Below are 25034 nucleotides of genomic sequence, written 5' to 3' on the forward strand. Positions count from 1 at the left end.
GTCAGCTTGCTGAGTTTCTTCAATGATTCAGTGTTTGTATTTGACTTCCAGTATCCACAGTATTTTGATTTTATTTGAGGGAGTATCTACACTGGCTCTGTGTTCTGTTGGTTGCAAATCATGCAGTTTAGCGTCTGTTCCCCAGTCAGCGGTCATTATGACTTAATTGGTTCATTGAATCATGCTACAAAGTCAGTGAAGTGTGAAAGGCCAGAACAATGTGGTGTCTATTGTAGCGATTGTAACAAGGTCAGCATCATAGAATATGAGTTCCCTGACTGGGGTTGTTATTCTGGTCCAATCAGGGAGTCTGGCTGAAGATAAGAACAGGAGTGTCAGGGATCCTGTTCACTCTGACAGCTGGCTCTGAGAGAGCATTATCAGTGTCCAGGATGCTCCATATATAAATAAAGAGTGACTTGGTGATGGGATACTAGCCTCTGTGGAGTTATTTCATGTAACTTAAAAGGAATAATTAAGCAGAAGTATTGATATTCTGCCTTGTGCAACTTATTTTACATTAAGATTTATTTAAATTCACTTCTTTACCAAAAGATATTTTTCTGATGTCCTGTGCGCTACTTCAGGATGGTAATAGGTATGTAATTGATTACAAAAGAGATGTGGTTAGATGTGCTCTACAGTTTATCAGCAATATGCCAATGAGGCTGAAGGCCCAATTTCTACCCTTTAGTGCATTAAAAGAGAATGCAGCCAAAAGTAATGGGTCTAAATAAAAATTAAAGGTATTAAAAAGAAAGATTAAAAGGTTATGCACCAAAGTGAAAAGCAATTTCTCAAAGTTTACATTTCCCGATTAACTTGTTGTCACGCATTGGAAAATTCGAAAGAACAAGCTGGTGCAAAGGGGACCAGCTGAAAGTAACCCCTCCAACTTGAAAAGACAATTTTAAGGGCCTTCACCCAAATCATAATGGAAGCAGTGAATTAATGGAGAGGCTAAATAGGGCACTAGGAATGACTCCGATTATTTTGTCGGGAACATGGGCAAATCTGCTTCTTAGGTTAACGAGGGAGAGTAGGATTCATAAAACTACTGAAATAGAACAGAAAGCTTTGCTTGAGTAGACACTATCTAGTTGCTGTCAAACAAGAAATTAAAAGAAGCTATTAAGTAATGAGTGGTGGAAACCCCTTGAGTATTTTAAAACTAAAATATAAGGAGAATAATGTTCAGCAAACATTAATTTTGATGGTTGTATCAATGAATTATATTTACCTTTGTATAAAGAGAGTGTCACAAACTAAACACAACATGTATGGTGTATAATATTACTTGGAATAGAAATATTATGACAAACCATAAACATAGTAATGAGGAGGTTAAAAAATGAGATTTAGAGAACTATACATGAATATGAAGGGTAGCAGGTAATATAGGAGGGGCCTTATAATTACAGCAAGTTAAAGAACACTGAAAGAAAATAGGGTGATTCAGTGAAAAAGGGAACAGTTTTAACTTTAGATAATGAAGGTATAACAGCAACAATAAATATGATTATCATTATTTTGTGAAAGTAGTGGAACATCAATAAAGGACAAGAAGAAAGAAATAGTATGTAGTTAACTGTAGAAAAAAAATAATTCTGAAAACTGAATAAAACCCAAAAAAGCTAAGAAAGTTACGACAATAGTCAGAACAGCCATGATCTTGCTGAGTAGTGAAATAGGTTCAAAGAGTTGAATAGCATGCTCTAGTTCCTATTTCCTATGCTTTTGAGTTGATGAATCCTATAGCTTCTGCTTATCTGAAGGGATTATATTTGAACTTCAGGTAAAATTATATTACAGAGGCTAGCTGTGATTTTGGAAGACATCTTAAGTTGTCCAAAAAAATCTTTTTAAAAGGCTGCACTTCATAGAAAGTGACCTTTTATTTCTAACATTGGGATTTGTAATTGAATTACATTATTAAATTTGTATTACAATAGGTTGAAGCATTTAAGTCAACCTTTGGAGCTTTGATATATTATTCCAAAAAGAAAGGTTGACTCATATGTTGAAAATAAAATGTGAACTATTAATCTTACTGCAGAAGGACCCATTCATGTTCATTGGTCTCTAAGTGTGGTCTGCTCTCTATGAGCGTATCTTCAACTCCAAAGCATTTTCTTAACTCAAAAATGTTCAGGGCAACACAATGGCTCAGTGTTAGCTCTGTTGCCTCAAAGAGCCAGGGACCCAGATTCAGTTTCAGTTTTGGGTGACTGAGTGGAGTTTGCATGTTCTCCCTGTGTCTGCCTGGGTTTCTGCCAGGTACTCCAGTTTCCTTCCCCAGTCCAAAAAGGTAGATTGATCATGCTGAAATTACAGTAGTGTCCAGGGATCAGCAGGCTAGGTGGGTTAGCAATGTGAAATATGGGGTTACAGGAATAGGTTTGGAGGCTGGGCCTGGTTGGATGCTCTTCAGAGGTCAGTACAGCCTCCATGGACTGAATGGCCACTTTCTGCACTGTAGTGATTCTGTAATGTGGCTTGGTTTGCTACAATGGATCAACTTAGGAAATGAGTATAAACCTGAACATACATTTCTGAGCTGAAAAAAATTGAGACCAACTCTGAATATGAACTTTGCCTTGGATATGAAATTAAAAGCTGAAAAATGGGGATTTAAATTATATGCCAATAATAGGCCTCGATGTGTATTTTGACATTAAAAATCTGGGGTCATCCTATATACTTGGTTGGCATATAGGCCCTAAATACAGTATTCCTGTTATAATGGAAAACATTTGTTTTAAAGCCTGCAACTAATTTATTTTTAAATACTTCAAAAGGCTAATTTATTTAAATTCAATAATTTGTGTGTTTATACGCATAGGATTTGCTGACATTTTTCTTGCATCTGCAACCTTAAATAATTGCCTGTAGTAAGAAATAGTTTGTAATTATGATCTTTATCACAAAAGAACAAAGGAGATTTATTTCTTTATCTTTGACACAAAATTATAGTCAAACATATGAAGACATTTTGTATTCTCCCTGCTTGTTGTATTAGCCCCCATTTTTTTGTACACTTTGCTGTCTCAGATCAAATCTCACCTGGGAGGATCATGTTTATTTTAGTTTGCTGAAAGATCTGCTTAAGATGATAATGAGCACTGCTAAGATAAAACATTTCTATTAAGGCATCCAGTGTACGTCAAACAAAGCCCAAGTATAGCACATCATGCTGCAGAGAAAGGGAGTCTTTAGACACCTAACACTGTCTTTACAATGCCATCCCATCCTGCCCATTTATATGCATTCATGCTATTTTCAGAGAAGCTTTTGAATATACAAGAGTAATAATTCCACTTTGTGTGCTACTGTTTTCATGAGACACTTGCAGTAATATCAAATGGTTCAGTACAGCCACTGGAAACTGATTTGGGCCTACGCAAGTTTATCTACTTAGGAACAAATTTCTCCAGATTCTGGAATCTGCACTGAAAACAACAAATGCTCATCAGCTCTGATGAAGAGTCGTCTACACTCAATATTAGCTTGCTCTCTCTCCATGGATGCTGTCTGGCTGGCCGTGATCTCCAGCATTAGTTGTTTATTTACTTAGGAACCTTGCCACCTGCACATTGAAGAGCTTTTCCTGTATCCATCTGAAATCATAATCCAGGTGGGAGAGGGAAAACCACAGAGAGTGAATCCAATATCACACTCAGTCCTATCCCTAGCCATATAAACAATATCTCTGATTAGAAATGAATTCTTTTTGATGTGTAACAGCATGTGATTGGAATTATCAATAGTAAAGTTCATGACACTAGAAACAACTGCAAATTGTGCAGTTTTTAATTTAGCACACAAAAATGCAAGCAAATTTAAAACAGCTTTGAATTGAGAAAAAGCATGTGCCTTATTGACTTTTTTGATAGTGTTATGTAGTCTTGGTCATCTGCCTGAATCATCTGGAATGCCTTAGTTGAATTTATTACCACCAATCTTTGCTGGCATTAGTCTATTGATATAATGTGGGGAGGACGATACCTACATGATACCTTAGACATAAGGTAGGCTCAATCTTGATCAATGTCAAACAAGTTAATTACATTTTACTTAACAGTTAGTTACATTACATCTGAGATACAGATGGTTTGTTGTAAGATATCAAGATCAACGCAGAGAATAGAGTACTAAATAGAATAGAATACTAAACTATTCTCTCTCAGCACCAGTAGCAGTTACAGAATGCTAACAAATCTGATAGAGCCTCCCAGGAACAATCCACTATATCCTGATTAGTGGAGCAATGTCAGTTACCCTTTCAGGTACTCACTGCTTAAGAGAACAGATAGAATTGTTCCATAACAAGCTGACAGTGAAAAGTGGTCATTCACAATACAATAACTATTTTATTGATCCAATGAAGTGTGCATGATTGAATGGCCACCTGTCTACATTTTACAATTTGAACGGCTTGTTTCCAATACCAATATGACCAAACTGTAGTGTGCCCTTACAAACCTTTTCACTTGGGCTCAGGGTATGTTTCAACATCAGAGTTATATATTCAGCATATATTCATACTTTGTAAAATTAGATTCCTCTGAAGTGAATAATTGTATGTGTGCATAATGCAGTTTCATTCGGAAATGAATAGAATAAAACCAGTTTTTATTCTTCAAGCACATTTATTCTGAATTTCAATACTGCTATTGTAGTTAATTAAAATTTTAAAATGCCATAACCAAATAAAAGTACATACAATACAATAAATCTTTTCCGAAAGTACAAAATAGGTTTCAAAATTCTTTTAGAGTATTGGTTATGAAAACAATCCTGCTACCATTTGTAAGTAGCACTGAAAAACCCTCAGGCACAGGGATGTTATCTAGAAGCATGCATCGTTTTGTTACCTGCCTGTTTTGGAATCACTGACCTGAGAAAATCCAGGCACAAAGCTTAAGGCCGTCTCAGGGTGTCTTTTAAATAGGTGTCCATCTGGTGTTGGAAGGGGAGGATAAATAGCAGTGCCAGTTTCACATAATTCTGTCTAATCATCATAGTTTTGTATAACAAATCCTATTCTCCCTTCCCCGCCACCCCAACCCAGGAGTAAGTTATACCGATAGTATAGCAAGGGCTTGGAGACCTGGTGCAATGATTCTTCCTTCTCTTCTCCCTTAGTTTTATATCTAGAGATTTAGGTGAGGAAAATCAGCTCTTACACATTTAATCAACACGAATAGTGGTGATATGAATGCCGTTGATTACCAATGGACACATGGGAAGCGATTTTCAATTGCAGCACATGCCACATTACCAGATGATGTTTTTCAGTCCACAAACTATTTTTGTGATTCAGCCTTAAAAAGGAAAATAATTTTTAGCTGTTAATAATAGCATGCAAGTTCCAAAGGAACTGTTCAAAGAGTAGGAAATTACTTGCTTATTTTGCTGTAAACAAAGCATTAAAGTTATAGAGGCCCAAATTGTCACTTTGGAGGGATATTTGGGTAGATTAGAGAATGATTTTGTGAAGCCAGTTGCACTCCTCCTGCCCCACAAATGGCAAAATATTGTTTAAAGTTTTGTTGCCATGTACTGCAGGGCTGCAGGTTTTAAATAGGATCAATCTCACTGGGTCCTTCATTTCACCCCAACAGTAAAACAGGTCCTCAGTGTTCTTTGCCAGCATTCTGGCCATTTAGTTTGAAATGCACTCAAGGACTAAGTCATGTTTAGGTAAGCAGATTTCCTTAAAATTAATTTCTGATATCACATCTTTCAAGATGAAGCATTGGGTTTTGTTTCCTTTATTCTTTCATGGGATGTGGGTATCTCAGGTAAGATTTATGCTCATTCCTAATTGCTCTTGAACTGAGTGGCTTGCTCAGTCTTTTCAAAGATCAGCTAAGAGGAAGCAACATTGCTCTAAGTGTAAAGTCGCATTTAGACCATTTGTTAGCTGAATTAAACTCTTACTTGCAATGGTTAGAACTATTAATTTTTTTAGAATGTTGTAACATCATAAATTAAGTTTTCATTATTGATTTCTGTCACATGGGTAATTTTATAGTTTTAATCTAATTAGATTTTGTATAGAAAATTCCTTCAAAATAGATCACCATCATTATGGTCTTTTGGTACTAAACTTGCATTTTCAGTATCTGCTGTGATCTCACACATGGAAGCTTTTCTCATAAAAGAATTAACGTATTTTATTCCAGAACAATTTATTACTTCACTATATTGATTTGAGATTTATGTTTTTGGCATGACAACCGAATACTTTAAATCTTTGAGTGGTTTGGCTTGATTTTAATGTAATTTTCACAGTGTTTAGATTACAGAAAAGTGTCTTTGTTTCTTCACATGACATTTTGGTATAAGCCTAGAAATTATATGTTACATTTCTCTTTTATAGTCATGGGAGAAATAAAACATACAGGAGGGCAGACATTTAAAGGACAAACCATTTTCAACTTAGATTTTAAAGTTTGTGCTTACTTCACAATAAAAAAGGAACTTTCTCCTTGTCAATTCCTCTTCATTCAAAATTGTTCAATTAACATTACCCACTCAAATTTGAAATTTGCAGAAGCGACCTTCATGATCAATTTCTTAAAATAGCTCAATCCACACTACTGGACACTTGAGGTTTTAGATTAGATTAGATTACATTACAGTGTGGAAACAGGCCCTTCGGCCCAACAGGTCCACACCGACTAGCCAAAGCGCAACCCATCCATACCCCTACATTTACCCCTTACCTAACACTACGGGCAATTTAGCATGGCCAATTCACCTGACCGGCATATCTTTGAACTGTGGGAGGAAACCGGAGCACCCGGAGGAAACCCACGCAGACACGGGGAGAACGTGCAAACTCCACACAGTCAGTCACCTGAGGCGGGAATTGAACCTGGGTCTCAGGCGCTGTGAGGCAGCAGTGCTAATCACTGTGCCACCGTGCCACCTGGAAAACAGAAAATCTTTTCTTAACAGCAACTTGTAACTTTAGTCTAGTGCAGCATCCTGGAAAACTTCACAGACATAATCACAAAAGTAGATATTGGGAGAAGTGATCAAAGGCTTGATCAAAGAGCTGGGTTTAAAGAAGAGGTGGAGTGAAGGAGGATGTTGCAAAGCTTGAGGCTTAGTCAGCTGAAGACATGGCAGCCACGAGGGTGAGATTGCGCCACTGGTGTTTGGTGGTGACTGAAGTTGTGGGGAATGGAATGCAGGGTGGGGTGCAGAATGAATAATGTTAATGTAGGTGAAGAGTCCAGGAGCCAAAGTAGATTAATGAGGGCTGGTAATCAGTGCATGGGTCATGTCACAGGAAAGGATACAGTTAGCAGAGGTTTGGATTGAGTAAAATATCCAGTCTAATTGGAGACCAATTAAACAAGGTATGAAATAAACTAATGTACTTGCCACAAGGTTGTGGGCAATTGTTTCAATAACAGTGTAACTGAATAAGCATAGAATTCCTACAATGTGGAAACAGGCCATTTGACCCAACATGTCCACACTGACCCTCTGAAGAATATCCCACCCCTACACATTCCCCTACCTCTCTTACTCTACATTTCCCATGACTAACGCACCTAACCTATATATCCCTGAACACTATGGGCAATTTAGCATGGTCAATTCACCTAATCTTTGAACTGTGAGAGGAAACTGGAGAACCCTGAGGAAACCCACTCAGACAGTCACCCGAGCTGGAAGCGAACCTGGGTCCCAGGCACTGTGAGGTAGCACTGCTAAGCACAGAGCCATGGGTGTTGCTCTTGTGTTTTGCATTTGTGTTATGCATTTGGGAGCTCAGTTCCTGACCATTTCAGGTGCCAAGCTTGTAAATAGTTTTTTTTCTTTCAGACCAAGTCAGTAGTTATGGAAAGTTTGAATTAAAAATGAAAGCCTAACTAATGGTCTAACAACACAATTGCAGTGGGAAGGTCATAAGAAGATTTTGGTGAAATTGGGTTGAGTAGTGATAGCAGCTGACCCGATGTTTTCAGATAATAACACAAGAAATAGCATGAAGAAATGAACAGGCTAAAGGTCTATCCTTGGGATTTCTGGAAGCACTGGCGCTGAGGTAGAAGAAGAGGTGACCAAGGATTATCCTGCTAATGAGAAAACCGGCAGTGTGGAACCAAGCAAGGATAATTCAACTGTGGTGGACAACAAAGAAGAGGCTTTGAAGGATAATTGGGAAGTTGATCGCATCAAAAGATGCACAGAGGTCCGTGTTAATGAGAAGAAATCCATTGGCTGTGTGAGGTTTTGCAATTTTTTAGAAGATAAATTATGATCTGTGGCTGGAAAGATAAATGAATTGTGTTCATGACTAGAAGTTCTTGCACAAACAAATATCAGAATTTATGTCAGCCACATGATAATTTAGCACTTGGAAAACTTCTGGTGACTGGCATCCATTTAAAAATGATGAGAGTTTAGAATAGATAAAGGTAAAGTTGCCAGTGTCCTACCAAACCATTGGGCTGCTGTCTCATTAGAGACAGAGAGAGGTGACTGATAGTGGTTTAACCCAAGGATCAGCATGCCACATGTGAGGAGAGAGGCTGAGAAGGAGAATCCTTCATGGTAATTTCAGCCAAGCAGAACTGAGCCCACATTGTTGGCATCACTCTGTATCCAGCAACTTCAGAATATTCTTTTAATGAAAGAAGAAAAACAAATCAAATTCTAATTGGGTTTAGATATTTTGGAATGGAGCAAAACATGTCCAAAGAGGAATTTTATTTTTTAATTATGCTTTCACAGAATGTGAACTTCACTGGCAAGGCCAGCATTTATTGCCCATCTTTAAGTACCCTTGAACTGAGCACCTTGCTTGGTCATCTCATTGGGCTGTTCAGAATTGAATTGAATTGAATTTATTGTCACGTGTACCAAGGCACAATGAAAAGCTTTACAGGCAGATCACATAGTTAAATAGCCTAGACAAGTAAATAATAGGTAAACAGCGGCAAAACAAAAACACAGGTACAGGCGAATGTTAAGAGTTTGTGAATCCAGTCAGTATTCTGACAACAGTAGGGTAGAAACGGTTTCAAATCCAGCTGGTGCATGTTTTCAGGCTTCAGTACCTTCTCCCTGATGGTAGAGGTTGTAGAAAAGCATTGCCAGGGTGGGATGGATCTTTGAGAATGCTGGCAGCCTTTCCTTGACAGCAGGCTTGGAAGATGGATTCCATAGATGGGAGTTTGACCTTTGTGATTGTCTGGGCCGAGTTCACCACTCTCTGTAACCATCTCCGATCTTGAATGGTACAGGTAGTGATACATCCAGACAGAATGCTCTTGCTGATGAACCTTGTAAAAGTTGGCAAGAGCATTTGCTGTCATGCCAAATTTCCTCAGCTGCCTAAGGAAGAAGAGATGTTGTCAGGCATTTGTAATCAGTGCATCCACATGAAGAGTACAAGAAAGATTGTTGTGAATGACCATTCCCAGGAGCTTGACACTGTCCACTCATTCCACCGCTGTGCTGTTAATGTGTAGGGGGGGCATGAGTAACATCCTGCTGAAAATCGATAATGAGTTCCTTGATTTTGCTGGCATTGAGAGCTAGGTTGTTCTCAATGTCCCATTTTTCCAGGTCTTCCACCTCGTAGATATAGTCTGTTTTGTTGCCATCTGAGATTCGACCAACTATGGTGGTGTCATCAGCGAACTTGTAAATGCACCCTTCGGAGGCTCGAGCGTTGAGTGTTAGTGAGAATGAAATATTGTCCCCAATCTTCACTGATTATGGTCTGTGGGTCAGGAAACTGAGGATACAGTTGAAGAGAGTGGGGCTTAGTCCAAGATCACTAAGTTTAGTAATTAGTCTCGAGGGGATAATAGTGTTGAAGGCTGAACTGTAGTCAATGAGTAGGATTCTTACGTAGCTGTTCTTGGTGTCAAGATCTTCTAGGGAGGAGTGAAGGGCAAGTGATATAGCATCTGACGTGGATCTGTTTGTCCGAAAGGCAAATTGGAGTGAGTCAAGTGTAGTGGGGAGGCTGGAGTTGCTTAATGCCATGACCAGCCTTTCAAGGCACTTCATGACCACCGAGGTTAGGGCCACTGGGCAGTGGTCATTGAGACATGCTGCATGAGCCTTCTTAGGCACAGGGATGACGTTGGCCCTCTTGAAACAGGCAGGGACAGTGGCCTGCTGTAGGGAGAGGTTGAAGATGTTGGAGAAGACCTCTGCCAGTTGATCTGCGCATGTTCTGAGTGCACGGCCTGGTCCCATCACTTTCCTTCGGATTCACACAAAGGAAAACTGATCTGACCTCTGATGCATTGACAGTTGGGATAGGTTTGTCAGGACTTGTTGGAATAGGTGTTACCTCTCTGCCAAAATTCTGCTCAAAGCTTGCATAGAAGGCATTGAGACAATCTGGGAGGGATGTGTCATCGTCTGCTATCTTGCACTGTCTCTTTTTAGAATCTGTGATTTCATTCAGTCCTTTCCATTGTACCGAGTGTCTGTCTGGGTCTCTAGTTATTAATCCTTGGCTGTCTTAATGGCTCTGCAAGGTCACACTTGGATTCCTTATATTTGAGTGGGTCTCCTGATCTGAAGGCCTCACACCTGCATTTTAGCACATTCTGTAAGTCCTGATTCATGCAGGGTTTCCTATTGGGGAACACCTGGATTGACTTCCTTGGTATGCTGTCCTCCACACACTTGCTGTAAAAGTCTGTGATGGTGGTGGCATAGCCAACCAAGGGACCTGCAGACTATTTGAACATGTCCCAGTCAGCCAATTCCAGGCAGCACCGGAGTTGATCCTCTGCCTCCTTCGACCAGCACTGGACCTGTATCTGCAAGAGGGGTCTCCTGCATATGTGTCTGCATATCTAACATCACATGTAGACAAGATCACATAAAATAACAGATTCTCTACCCTAAAGAGAAACTAGTGGATCAGATGGGATTTTAAGACAATAATTGCACTATCACCATTGCAAGTTTATAATCCCTGATTTTGTTAATTGAATTTCTATGATTCTTTGTTTTTAAATACCATCAGCAATCATGCTGAGATTTGAACCTGTGTCCCCAAAGTATTAACCCTTGTTGTGGAGAAAATATAGAGAACCACCAGGAGACGCAGAGAGTTCTTCAAGAAGTAGGTCTTTTATTTGTAAACAAAAAACCATGACACTGAGAAAGCAGATTCTCAAATGGCCACGAACCTCAGGGTCCGTGGATTTTTATATCTTTTTTATCATGTTTCTGTTAGCTTATCAGCATGTCCAACTATATTAATTAAAGTACCTCACTCTAGCTACACAATAAACCAGTGATGTTAGTTCCCATTATCTCTTTAGTTGTACATTCTACCTAATGTGATTCTAATGTCATGGTTAGATATTTATTGCTAACTCTGCTACAGTGGTCTTTCATTCCAGACCCTACTTAATATTTTCCCAATGTCATGATTAGATATTTATTATCACTTCTACTACAGTTATTTCCATTGCAGACTAACCTATCCTGACAGATATTTAGCTATTCCATCTAGTACAATAGTCTCCTGTCTCAAGCTGACTCTACTAACTATTAATTCGATATTTTAATGTCATGTCCCAAATACTTATTGTCCCAATCCTGTCATAATAACACTCAACAGAGAAACTTGCTTTATTACTTGTGTTATCTCATCTTGCCATAGTGACCTTTTAGCCTTAACCTTACTCTGCTAATTGGTGTAAGAATGTTCCACTGTGGTTATCCCATCCTGCATTCCACAGGACACAGGTTACCAGTGATCTTCATGCTTTAACCCTTCCCATGCTTTCATGTTCTTTAATTTCCATATCCTCTGGATTACTAGTCCAGTGACACTACAACTATCACATTTATATATTTGCTGCTATTGAATGTAAACTAACACTGTTTTACTAAGTGTTTTAAAATAATATAGAAGCCAGTCACAAAGATTTAGAAGCTTTGGACTGGATTTTGTTTTCAGTGTGGTGAGAGAGGTGGAACGGAAACTAAATTTTCCACTTGCTTTCACTTCTACCTACTCAGCTCACTGAATCATGCAGTGGACAGCCAAACAGTGTTTCCTCGTCAAAAGACAGCCAGCTATAGTTTCAAAGGGCACTTCAGACCCAGTCAGGACCTTAGGATAGAACATCATGTTGGAGAGTGGTAATGTTGTGAACAGGAAGTTAGTCACGGCTGCAAGATCTCTGAATCTTTCTTGATTTCTTGTGGATGGTTTGACAGAATTCGACAACAAGAGATGTTGCCATCCACATCAGAATTTGCAGCTACATTCAGCCAGGGCTTTTCTACCAGTTTTAGATCACCTTGATACATTTACCACAAGGAATTCTCCCAAACATTTTCAAGTCTGAAGCTGCGAAAAGGCAGCAAACATTGAAAAATTTCAGCTGGTTGAATTACTGATTTTATGCAATAGCTTGTTAATTCACAATTTCTTAAAGACAGGCAAGTTGCTGCCATCCTTGCCTGCTCACCTTTTGGAATGTTGGAAATTGGCTTGATTACATTCACACATCATGTCCTATTTTATGTTTGTTTGGGAGGCTAGCCTGCCCGATTTGCAAATAGAAAATCTAGCCCACTCAGTTATGAATTTCATTCTTTTTGGAATTCATTTGTAAATATATAACTATTGCAACAAATTAGAACCCCAAGAGTACAGAAAGCGGCTATTTGCCCATTGAGTCTGCACTGACCCTCAATAGAGCATCCTGCCCACATTTACCATGGCTAAACCACTGAACTTGCACATCCTTGGAACTATGGAGAAATTTACTGTGGTTGATCCACCTAACCTGCACATCTTTGGATTGTGGGAGGAATCTGGAGCATCCATGCAGACATGTTGACAATGTGTAAATTCCACACAGACAATTATCTAAGGCTGGAATCAAACCTGGGTCCCTGGCACTGAGGTAGCAGTACTAACCATTGAGCCACCATGCTGCCCAAATTCTTTGAATGTACACTATTGTACATAGCTCTAAACAACTGTGGTAGCACCTCTACATCAAAATGAGCACAATCATTCAGAAACTGTTATAAATTTCATTTCCTCAACTTGAATTTAATTTTGTTTATTCTTTGTTAGTAGTATACTATGCCATGACTTAAATAGATAATATTTTGAATAGTTTAAGTGAGTGTAAAGTTACTTTGATAAGGAAAATATTTAATGCAGATATAACAGAAAAGTTACTGTTTCACTTCACATGCATAAGTTGGAATACTACTTTTTCTTCTCAATAAGCTGGTGGGTTTCTCTGTTATGCCGGAAGCGCTCAATAATTTACATTTCTCCTACTTTTAGATTGATCTGCTTGTTCCGACTAAGGTGACTGGTATAATCACCCAGGGTGCAAAAGATTTTGGACACATACAGTTTGTGGGTTCATACAAAGTTGCCTACAGTAATGACGGAAGGACCTGGTATATTTATAAAGACATAAAACAACAAAAGGATAAGGTTGGTATTGGGAAAAATAAAATTTTTACATATTAAGTGGGCCTGATTCAAACAAAAAAGTTAACAGTATTTCTTGAGTTCCTGAAAATTTCTGAAGATTTTATTTCCCATTTCATATATTTCATTTACACCCAAAATAATTAAAACACATCAGATTTTGCTTTTCTGAAGGCAAGTACTAAAGCACATTCAGAGCTTTATTCAAAATTAGCACCTTGGTATAAAAGTCTGCAAAATTGATGATTCCCTTTCAAATTTGCATTTTAAAACATCAACAGACAAAAACCCAATTCAAAGAGAGGAAGCAATTTGCAATGTAGATGGTGGTCAAGTTATTGGCAAGTGAATCAAATAGACTTTTATTTGCAGCAAAAGCTGAGAAATCCCAAACCCCATCACTAGTTTGATCCTGAAGCATCAGGTCCGAGCATATTAACATGTAATTGAAAATGTTGTAAAGCCCAGACTCAGAAGTGTGCTGCAGGATCTGTAGTCATCTTTCTTCAGAACTGGAAAGACTTTAGGGATTCCGTATTTATGCGAACATATCAATAGACATTGTTGCTATTGATTCTATAGTGTCTATGCCCTGGCTGAGCAAGTTAATTGGATCAGCTTGCAAAAGAATATGTTTAAATTACTTGTTCAGTTCCAATTTACATGATCTAGTTTTATTCCTGCCCCAAATAAACGTAAAAAATATCAAAGGAACAAGAATTTGAATGTGGAAAGCGATTCCTTGTAATACCCAAAACAAGCAAAGGTCAGAGCTGCTGAATGCCTTTGGGAATGAAACTGAATCAGCATTCCATAGACAATTGGCTTGTTGGTACCACATGGTGAAGGCCAAGAGAGTGAAATTCATTTGTTAAGTGAATCAGTATCTTAGAAGAGCCTTACACTCCGAGTTTAGCACAGAAATGGGCCATTTGGCTTCACCTAGTTTGTGCCTATGTTTACACACCCTCGTAAGTCTTCTCCCAATCTATCTCCTTCATTTCAACCTTTCAGCTTGTTTTTCTATTCCTTTTCTCTTTTGTATGAACCGAGTTTCTTTTTGATAGCTTCTAAGATATTTGCCTCAACCATTTGCTATGGTACCTCAATGTACTTAAAAACCACCCCGAATCAAAAAATTTCTCCTTATTTCCACTGGATGTATTCATAATAATTATTGCCTGTAGTTTTGTATTGAAAGCATTCTTTCCACATCTATTTGGTATAACCATTCCCATTCTATCAAGCCATTTCTGGAATCCTTTGTTTCCTTCATGGTAACTTGAAATCTCCTGATTAATATTATTTTTAAAAATATTTTATGAGGTGTGGACATCACTGCAAGGCTGTCATTTCTTGCTCATTCTATTTGGCTCGATAGGCCATTTCAGAGGGAAGTTAAGTTTGAACCACATTGCTATGGTTCTGGAATACATATAGGCCAGACCAGGTAAGACAACAGATTTCCTTTCCTAAAGGAGATTAGTGAACCAGGTAGGTGTTTATGACAATTAACAATGGTTACATGGTCACTTTTAACTCGATTTTAATGCCATGTTTTATTGAATTCAAGTTATGCCTTCTGTCATGCTGGAGTTTTTATCCATGAATTCAAAATAATAGCATGAGGGTCTGGATTACTAGCCCCCTAGCATTACCGTTATGCCAGGGCCTCCTCATAAATGACCAAATGGTAATGTTTAGTAGTGGCTGAGGTGTCATGTTACTGATTGGTCTAATAATAACACATTTTATTTTTCAATTGACAGGTTTTCCAAGGTAATTTCGACAATGACACACACAGAAAAAATGTAATAGATCCTCCTATTTACGCACGATATATTAGGATCTTGCCCTGGTCATGGTATGGCAGAATCACACTGCGGATGGAGTTACTGGGATGCACCGAAGAGTGATGAATACTGGCTATTTTCAAGAAAATTGTCCTTAGAATATCTCGACAAAAACTGCACAAACCTGTAAGATATCAAAGGGTTTTCATGAACTAGTGTTCAGTTTGTGATCGGCATGAATCAAGATATCTGGTCAAGGTCTGCCCTTTATCAAATTTTCAAATGGTGATTTTTCTTCCTTAAAAGTTTATTTTCATGTGCTTTGTTAATTTATACATAATGAAAAAAATCTTTTTATAATTGCGAACTTTTCGTCCTTTCCCCGCCTCCAGCAAAATTGATTGATATGCATAGGACTAAAATCTCTCATCATTATTGTAGGTGCCATTATTGTATCCTATTTATTGTAAGCATTTATTTCTCTTTGGCTCCTGACAGTGATAGACTTTTCAATCATTCAGTTTCCGTTCCTCTTTATTAATACAATGTACCAGACAATGAAACAATTGAGCACTGATAAAGTTTTCATTCCACAAATTATGCATGTCCCACATTGTAAGAGGCAATGACTGTCTCTAGGTGCCATTCTTCCACATGCATGAAATTATACTTAAAAACCTTCCTACTTGCAAACTTGATGATGCAAGTGTATGTGCATTGGACATATAATTAAAATATTAAAGGAGAAAACCAAGACAGTTTGTGACCCTAAAGATAGAAGAACAATAAATTCATGAATACACAAGATAATAAATGCTAATGTGTGGGTATGCATCAGCCACCTTTTGTTTGGAGTGCATGCCAGGTTTCCAAAGTCAATCATTATTGTACTGCATGTTGGCATTTTCAAATAAAGTAATTCTGTTGAAAGTTTTTTTTTTAATCAAAAGAGAGGCAATTATTGTCTAGGAGATTAATTTAAAGGGAAAAAAAAGATGTGTGGATTTAAGATTGAGTGAGCTAATATAATGAGCTGTCTGTTCAATCTTAATATATTCAGTTATGTTCTGATTTGAATAAATGTAAAATGACCTTTGTATATCAATGAACATACTACATGATGTCATTGTAAGTCACTCAGTTTGAGTCATTCGTTATATAGTAGCTTGATGCATACAGATGGTATTGTCCTACTGTTAATTTTTGCAATACAGCAAATTAAATTATAACAAAGTCATACAAAATTCACACCTATGTAATGTGATTCAGATGCTGTTGTTTGACACTTTCAGAATTATTCACGTACTGAAATAGTTCAGTTATTGTGTTGGTTTAGTTTAATTATCATATCTGTTTTTAAAAGCACTTATTACAGTCAATATAGTATAAAAACACTAAACTTATAAAATAGTCAGTGTGTATGAGTGGTAAGCATCTGTTTAATGATAAAGGAAAAGGACCATGTAGTGCACTGAAGCATTATTGACTGGGATCCCTAAATTATTTGCGACTTGAATATTGGTGTTTATATTGTGTATCTAACATTAATGAGCATTTTAAATAAGTACCATTTTACTGTAAGATAACAACTAAACCATGTGTTTGGCAGTTCTGTTAGTTGTTGCCTCTGTCTATGAAGCTAGGCTTTCACATGTGGCGCTGTCATGTATAGCTTTCATATTTTTTTAGGCACAGGACTGTAACAAAGCTTGCAAAAATATCTGATTGAATGTTCCAGTCAATTGCATCTCTTTTAATGCCCCGCAATAGTAATTTCCACCTTGTTCCTGGATAAAATGGCACAAACTTCAGAGCTTTAGTAATGAGGATAAGTACCCTAAACCAAACCACAAACTTTATTACAACTCTGATGCACACTATTTATTTATCCCTGATTTGAGAACTAAGGTTGCTGGCTATTATATCACACCAATCTCACATTGACTAGGTATGATAAATATATAAATGTTAAACGTTTTGCAAAATATTCATAATCTGCACAGGTAATTTAGAAGGTACAACATTTTAGAAGTTGCATCCTCATTGCCAAAATTTCATTTGTCTGGTAATGTTACTGATATTTCAGTTTAATCATAATAGCTTTACAAGTCTCTTAATTTTCACAAGAGCTACTTTAGATTAGAATATTTCCTATTTTCTGGAATCTTTCCAGAGCTGCAGTATCCTTTTTAATGTGTCTCCAAAGGCTGACGAGTATTAAAAATGATAGTTATCCAATAACAGATCTTGCAGTCGTCTTTTCAAATTCAATTCATATAATTGAGTTTTGCTGCTTAGAATTTTGTTGGATGCTGAAGATGGTAAAACTTGTGAACCTTTTATTCACTGCTTTTATGGCAAGCTTGAAAAGAAATGAAGTTACATACCTTACACAAAATTGATTTATCACCAAGAAGTCGGTCAGTCTGGCATTTATAAAGCTATATTTACATATTTGTCATGCTGAGAAGGAGGCTAACACAATCAGCAAGGGAGTTAACACAATCAAATTTTATACGGGAAGTCTGACCTCCCCAGAAAGAATACACTGCGTTAAGGTTTAAGGCAATTTTCTTTTTCACTGATGTGGATAATTTTAAATTGGCTTTATGAAGGACAACAAAATATATGCTTCATTTGTAGCTTTTGTAGAACAGCAGAGGATTTGTGGAGAAATCAATTTTGCTACAAGCTATTCAAACCACTAGATTGTTAGCATGTCTTTGATTGTACAGCATTCCTGGCCCTGAGATGCACTGAGTGATTTAAGAATATATTGATATGTAAATGAAATGAAAAGGAAAGTCAACCATCAAAATTATATTGGGCATGGAGTCCATATGAATTGATTAAATTCAAATCTATGGGATTCAGACTGACATAGCATACGAATGATAAACTGTCATTTGTGGTACCTGATAAAAGGGAAGATTTTCCCAATATACACACTTGCCCATTACAGCAGCATCATGCTGTTTATAAACATCAGTTAGCGAAGTATAACTTCTAATTAATATTATCACCCAAGCAACAAATTAGCAATTTCTTCCTCAGAAACAAGTTGGTAGACAGATACTACAAAGACAATGGAAAATGTATTATGCAATTCATTCTTATCCTCCAGAAGCCTACTTTCCCATGATTATGCTCTAAACAAAATGAAACAGTACTTTCCAAATCAAGTTCAGAATTGCAGATGTGCATACACAAGATAGAATACCGAATACTGGATTTAGGGCTGGATTTTGGCTACCAAGTCTGTTTGCAATAATCTGGAAACTTCCCAACTTGCCTCAGCAAACATACATGGAAGTGAAGTATGGGGCAAGGGTATAGTTTTACAGTCAGGCCCACTGCCTCCAGATGCAGATCATTTGGTGGGCACAAGCAAGGCAAGTCCTGAGCAAGCTGATTAAAAGGCCCACTTTGGTTCTCTGGACACTGTCCCAGCTGCATTAGAAGCCTTTTGGCCCTCTAGTCCTCATTTCTCAAGCATGGAACCACTAAGAAAAAAAAACAAATCTTGAGAAAAATTGTTGTTCTACCAATCGCATAAATGTAAGTCAGACAGAATCAGTAACTGGCTTCAAGGACTTCACACCTCTTAATTTTTCCCAACTAAAAACTGAACCATCGGCAAAAGAGATTACAGAATGAACAACTTATTATAACCACTTAAATATTCAATGAAATAAAGTCAAACATTTCAGTTATTAAACATAACCCAACGCTGAGTTAATGTTTCAGTTAGTCTGGGCTTACAACCAAGGGGTTTGAGTGTTTGAAGACTTTTGATACTTTAATAGTCTTTCTGTTTGACACTGTCATAAGATTGTCAGAACAGCAATGTTTTTTTCAAGATTGGTATTTTAGGTTCTGAATCATAGTGCAGGTCTAGACACCACCTGTAAAGACAGAAACAAAGTTAATGTTTTGAGTCTGATATAAGTTTGAAGAACAGTCAAATTGGATGCAAAATGCTCACTTTAGTTTTGATTCCACGGATGTTGCCAGACCTGCTGAGATTTTCCAGCACTTTTTGTTTGTATTTCAGATCTCCAGCATTCACTGTACTTTCTTTTTTGTTGTAGAAGTCCACAACCCCATGCAAATGTTCTGGAGTCATGTATTTGAATCCCATCATGGCAGAAGGTGAAAATCAAGTTTGATAAAAATTTGGAGTAATAAGCTAGCCAGTGGCAACAGTGCAACAGTTGTCTATAATTGTAAAAACCAACCTAGTTCACTAACCTCCTTCAGGGAAGGAAATTTACCATCCTTATCTGATCTGGCCTACATGCCCGAGTCCAGGCTGAAAGCAATGATTCTTAACTGCCAAGTGTGCAATTAGAAGTGGGCAATAAATGTTAGCCTAGCCAGTGACACCAACATGCTGTGTGCATTTATTTAAAAATACCACCAGTAGGGTGGTGTATTTATAAAGAGAAAGTTGCTCACACCTCATTGATAAGTGGCAGAAATCAATTTTGAAGATGGTGCTACAGGAAGAGAAGCTCGACTTTTTGTATTTTTTTTTAAATGAATGCACAGAATGGACAAGTAGAGGCTGGTTCCCTCTGCTGCAGGTGCAGGCCGCTCTCCACAACCGTCATTCCAACTCCACAAAAATCTCTGCCATAGAGTCTTAGGCAAAAAAGTTGTCTTTCAGTCAATAGTATCTGTGTCAGCTTTTTAAAAGAGTTATTTAATTATCCTTCTGTCTGGTACTCATTAACCATAATCCAGTACTTTCTTTCTCTTTCAAGTATATCCCCAATTGCTTTTAGAAATTCACAACTGGATCTACTTCCACTGTCCTTTCAAATAGTACATTTCATATGATAAGAGCTCAATGCATAATTAAAATGACCATTTCCCCTGGTATTATTAATTCTCATAAATATTCAACTGCCCTGGGTTGGGATGACCTCCTTATCTGTACCATTGTAAATCTATCCTCTGTTCTTCAATCCACTTGAGTGCAAAATAGACTCTGTCACCTTCATCACAACCATACATATTGTTGTACTGCTCTTTGAGAAAGATGGGAAATTGATCAAAGTGGGGACAGAGTTTGGTGATGAGAAAATGTATGAATGCATCGTTATGGTGTATTCTATGTAATTTCCATGACTTCCTGATTTTCCACTGTAAACCTGGTTGAAGATTGTTGGGATCCAAGTAAATGTTTCTGCCACTTATGGGCATTTGATGATAGCTCGCGAAAGTTACATTAGATGGTTTGGAGAATTAGGAATAGATTTGCTAAACTAGAAGTTAGTTACCTTGGTGTCACTGATGGAACTGCTACCAAATCACTTTCCTCAAAAAAGTGAACTAAGACACTATTCAAACCAAGAAAAGAAATTTGTGCAGCTCAAAGACATATGTCTGTTGTGAGTTATTTCAGGACATTTATCAATTTACCCAACTTGTGTGTGAAATAGTTAAAGTAATCATTATTGTTAAAGCTGTTGCCAAAATGAATAATTTTGCAAGTAATTTATGCAAAACACTTTTAAAATATGTATTAGCATTGTGTGATTTGTCCAAGGGAAAGTATTGATATTTGTGTTCATTTATATCTCATTCCTATTAGAGAAGTTGACTTTCCATTGTTGGACATTACAATAAGGTCTGAAATGAGATTTTGACTTCAATTATTTGATGGGCTTGTTTTATTCTTGTATGAAAATTACTCATCAATATCTTGGAAAAATGTGGCTTAAGACCATCTTAAAGTTAAAAAGCATATTAAGCTTAAATGATGTCATAGGGGAAAAGTAACCACTGCAATCTTAGCAACTATGTAACATTACTCTTGTTTTTGTATTAGGCTTCAATTCTGATGGTTAATGCAAAATCCGTACAAGCTTGTATGTTCTTCAGATTAACAATAAAACTTGGAAACATCTACAGCTCTTGAAACGTGCTTTATATTGATTTGTAGATTAAGGTTTGTGATTGTTTGTACGGGCTAAATTGTTCTAATATTTGCAGTGGGTGAAAGCAACAACCACTTATAACTGTTCCGTGGTGACAATCAACTCTACATATCAACCACTGAAGTAATATATTTCTGTCAATCTCGTTATGTTCTGAACCAAAATCATACTACCACCTGTCTTTATGCCCCATTTGAATGGAAGTGATCAAAACTGACAGTATGTCCTCCAAAAAGTGTAATTAATGCAGATTGTTAGAATGTTCTCATCTAGTCAACTCATTTCTATTAAATTACTTGTGATCAAATTTCAAATTGGATCTCCAAATATTAAGTATGCAGAAAATATTTTAATTACCCAATACACTGCCATAATTAAATATTTGAGATATGATATTCATTACCATGAATGGCTATCAAGGACAATGAGTTATTACTGCTTTCAGCAAAGAAAGTAATGTCATTAATCCTTAACACATCTTAAGGGTTGTCTCAGAAGCACTTTACAGCAAATAGGTCACTTTTGAAGTGCAGTCACTGTTATGGAGCAATGTATGAACAAACTTGTTTAAAGTAAGACACTCATCCAATTCTTATTAAAGGAATGTTTTGTCAGGAAAATTATTAGACTACTGGTTGCAAGTATTATAATTTATACTTGTTCAATTTTATGTCCCATTGATTGTGACAAACTTTTTTTCCACTGACAGATATCCATAAATGTTATATCTGGGTGGTCTGCCTTCAATAAATTCCTTAAATCATCACAGCCCAATAATTAGAAATATGTTTATGTATAATTCTAATTATAAGGTCATGTTTCTCAGACTTTATAAAAAAGTTTAGAACTTTTATAATTGCAAGATAAGAATGTGAAAATAATTAGCAAATATATTGGAAACTTATTGAATGGGTTTTGTGGAGTTGTTTTATAACGAAACAATTAAGATTATCTTAAAATTAAAAAGCATATTAAGCTTAAATGATGTAATAGGGGAAAAGTAACCACTGCAAATTGGGAAAATTGGTATTGTCCCAATTTAAGCAGCAACAATAAAATCTATTTAATTTAAGAAAATCATATGTTTAGTTGGAGAAAATACTCAATTCAAATGCGATCAAAGCAAAAAGCAGGAATGAAGCAAAAGCAGCTGAGCTAACATTGTTCTTTACCGTTAAATGGTATATGGATTTTGGCATGTCCCAAGTTCAAAATTTGTTTTGGTTGTAAAAAAGGAACATTGTTAGTCATTTTCAGACAGGTAAATACAGAATTACCACATCTCATTTAGCACCAACTGGAAATCCAGAAATAATCCACGAGTACCCTATATGGTAAGGGTGATCTCACTCTATGATGTTAATTGAAAAATCTCCCTACTTACGCCACTTTCCTCAACCCTCCACCCTTATCTGTGGTGCCAAGTGTGTATAATTCATGGAATTTTGTCTCAAAATATCCACATGACTGGCCTAATGATGAACTCTCACTCTAGTTTCTTTTCCACTTCTTAGCAAACCCATTTCCTCTACAAAACCTGATTACGAACGCGGCATGGCAAATTGAAGGAAAGTGCAAGGAACAGCACCAGCTGTTTTTTCACCAACTGAAAACCTTTGTTTCTGTCACTCATGAAGCTAATGCAATCTCCTCTTCAAATTTGACCAACCTTTGAAATCTGTCACCATCCCTGCTTACTGCATGATAACATGCAAGCTCTGAGCCAATTGAGTGTAAACATGTCAATCAAAGCTTTGTCATTGTAGCAATCCACATTATTTTCCTCATTGTAATCCTTCACCTCACCTCCAGCAAATTACCTACAAGGTAATGGTGTAGATAAATTTCAGTACAGCTGGAAAGTGTGCAACTTGTGCTGCTATTAATCCGGAAGCAAAAGCACTCCAACCTGGAGCTTCAGTATAGAGAGGATGCTTACATGTGCTCATTCAAACAGAATTCCAGGTTAATGTCCAATAGCCATAGCCTATGACAAAGTGGGCCATTCACCAAACACCGAGAAAGCTCATGTCCTCTTATTATCAATTCCTGCTATACAACATTACCACCTTTGATGAACATCAACAGCAAAATCCTGGAAAATGTGAACTTAAGTTTTTCTAACTTGGGAGCTTCCTCTCAATGAAGGTGAATGCAGATAAAATTAATTATTACTTCCAATGCACTAGGCCAGTATTTAACTGAGTATTTGAGGACCAGGAATCTAAAACCCAAGAGTTAAATGATAGTTTACCAAGCTGCTTTGATTCCCACACACCTATAGTTTGCTCTGGACACTTTGATAATCCACAGCAAACACTTCAAAGCACTGGAAAATGACCATCAGTGATGCCATCCCATGTTCCTCCAAATCTGATGATGATAAAGAGGGTTCAACAGTACCATCCTCTGCTTAACCAACTAATTACACAAACCAAGCTCAGTTGATTGGGTTTTGTTTTTCATGTACCTGATATTAGACTCTCAAACACCGGTTTTGCCTTTGGCGCGAAGCCCCCAGAAAGACGATGGAAGCACTTTTTGAGGAGGTCCCTAGAAGGCAAGCAAACTCACTGTCTCTTGGAAGACCCTAGTTTGTGACCAACCAAAAAGGGGAAGACACATTTGGGAATGTACCAAACACACTGAGAGACTGCAATAGGAACATGTAAAAACAGCATGGAGGCATTGGAGGAAGGGCATAAGCCTCCAAACAGCCTCATCTACCAAACACTTCAAACCCCAGCTGCCCATATTTGTAAGGGGATGGGCAAAAGCCAGCCGGAAATGCTCATGGCCCACAAATGAATAAAGAATAAAAAAGACTCCACGTCACACATTGGTTTTACCAGGGTTCTTACGACTTATTGAATTTGGATAGAAGCAAGTCACCTCAAACCCAAAGGACTGCCTAAGAAAGGATTCAATTTCAAATGTCTGAACATTTTACCAGTCTGTTTAAATCCTCCTGAAGTCTGTTACTATCTATGTCATTGTTTACTACTGTTACAACAATGGATCAGAATCCCAAAGTATTTATAGTTAATCTATGTTTATAATTCCAAAATGTGAGTGTTTTTAAAGAGGATTGCTGCAGAAAATAAATTCTTCTCTACCCCATCACTGTCCTGTCCTATTTCCAAGCCTGTCCCTTCTCTCTTCTATCACAGTCCCCTTCTGCCTTCTCCCATCCCTGCCCTCCTACTTCACATTCCTCCCCATTCTCACTCCTACCCAGCTTCACTCCTACCCAGCTTCACTGTCCTTCACTCCCTCTTCCTGAGCTCCGTTTCAGTAATGCACTTCTGCGCTTTCGCAGTTCCTTTCCATATGATGTCATTGGAACTCTGGTGATGATGTATCATTTCTAGGTTGGTGCAGTGGGCAGTTTCAAACAATGCTGGGTGTCAGCAGACACTTACTTTAAATTAATCTTGGGTGAATAATCAGGGAATTAAATTTCATCCTGGCTCACCTGAGACTTTGACAATTTGGAACATCCCGAAAGGATCCATAACAAATTGGAGAACGGGACCTAATTGTACAGGTAGACAAACCTTTATCCAAAATCCTAAAATCCAAAAAGCTCTGAAACCCGAAGGTTTTTTGTGTAGTGCTTTTCTCATTAACAAGGTTGTTTGGCGTGCAAACAGTTAACCCAACCCCACACCCACTCAATGCCTGTCACTCAGATGTGGGAGGGCGTAGCCCTGCACTGGCAGGCCTCAATTCTGTCTGAGGGCCGGTTTTACTCTCAGTGAGTCTGTTCTTTGGTAAGATTTTTAAAAATTTCACCATCAATCTGTCAATTATCCTAAAATTCAA

General features: G+C 37.5%; 1 protein-coding gene across 5 annotated transcripts in view; it reads left to right on the plus strand.

Moving 5' to 3' along the window:
• edil3b (EGF like and discoidin domains 3b) overlaps positions 1-21178 on the plus strand; it is a 204969-nt gene extending 183791 nt beyond the window's left edge. For all 5 annotated transcript variants that reach the window (XM_043708595.2, XM_043708603.2, XM_043708609.2 and 2 more), the window contains 2 exons: positions 13319-13474; positions 15241-21178. In XM_043708595.2, coding sequence (XP_043564530.2) covers positions 13319-13474; positions 15241-15387 — 303 coding nt within the window. In that variant the 3' untranslated portion in view covers positions 15388-21178. The remainder of the gene's footprint in view (positions 1-13318; positions 13475-15240) is intronic.
• The last annotated feature ends 3856 nt before the right edge of the window (positions 21179-25034 follow it).

The sequence above is a fragment of the Chiloscyllium plagiosum genome, unplaced genomic scaffold, assembly GCF_037043375.1.
Source record: "Chiloscyllium plagiosum isolate Xiang-an unplaced genomic scaffold, Cpla_swu_hap1 HiC_scaffold_2, whole genome shotgun sequence".
Lineage (NCBI taxonomy): Eukaryota > Metazoa > Chordata > Chondrichthyes > Orectolobiformes > Hemiscylliidae > Chiloscyllium > Chiloscyllium plagiosum.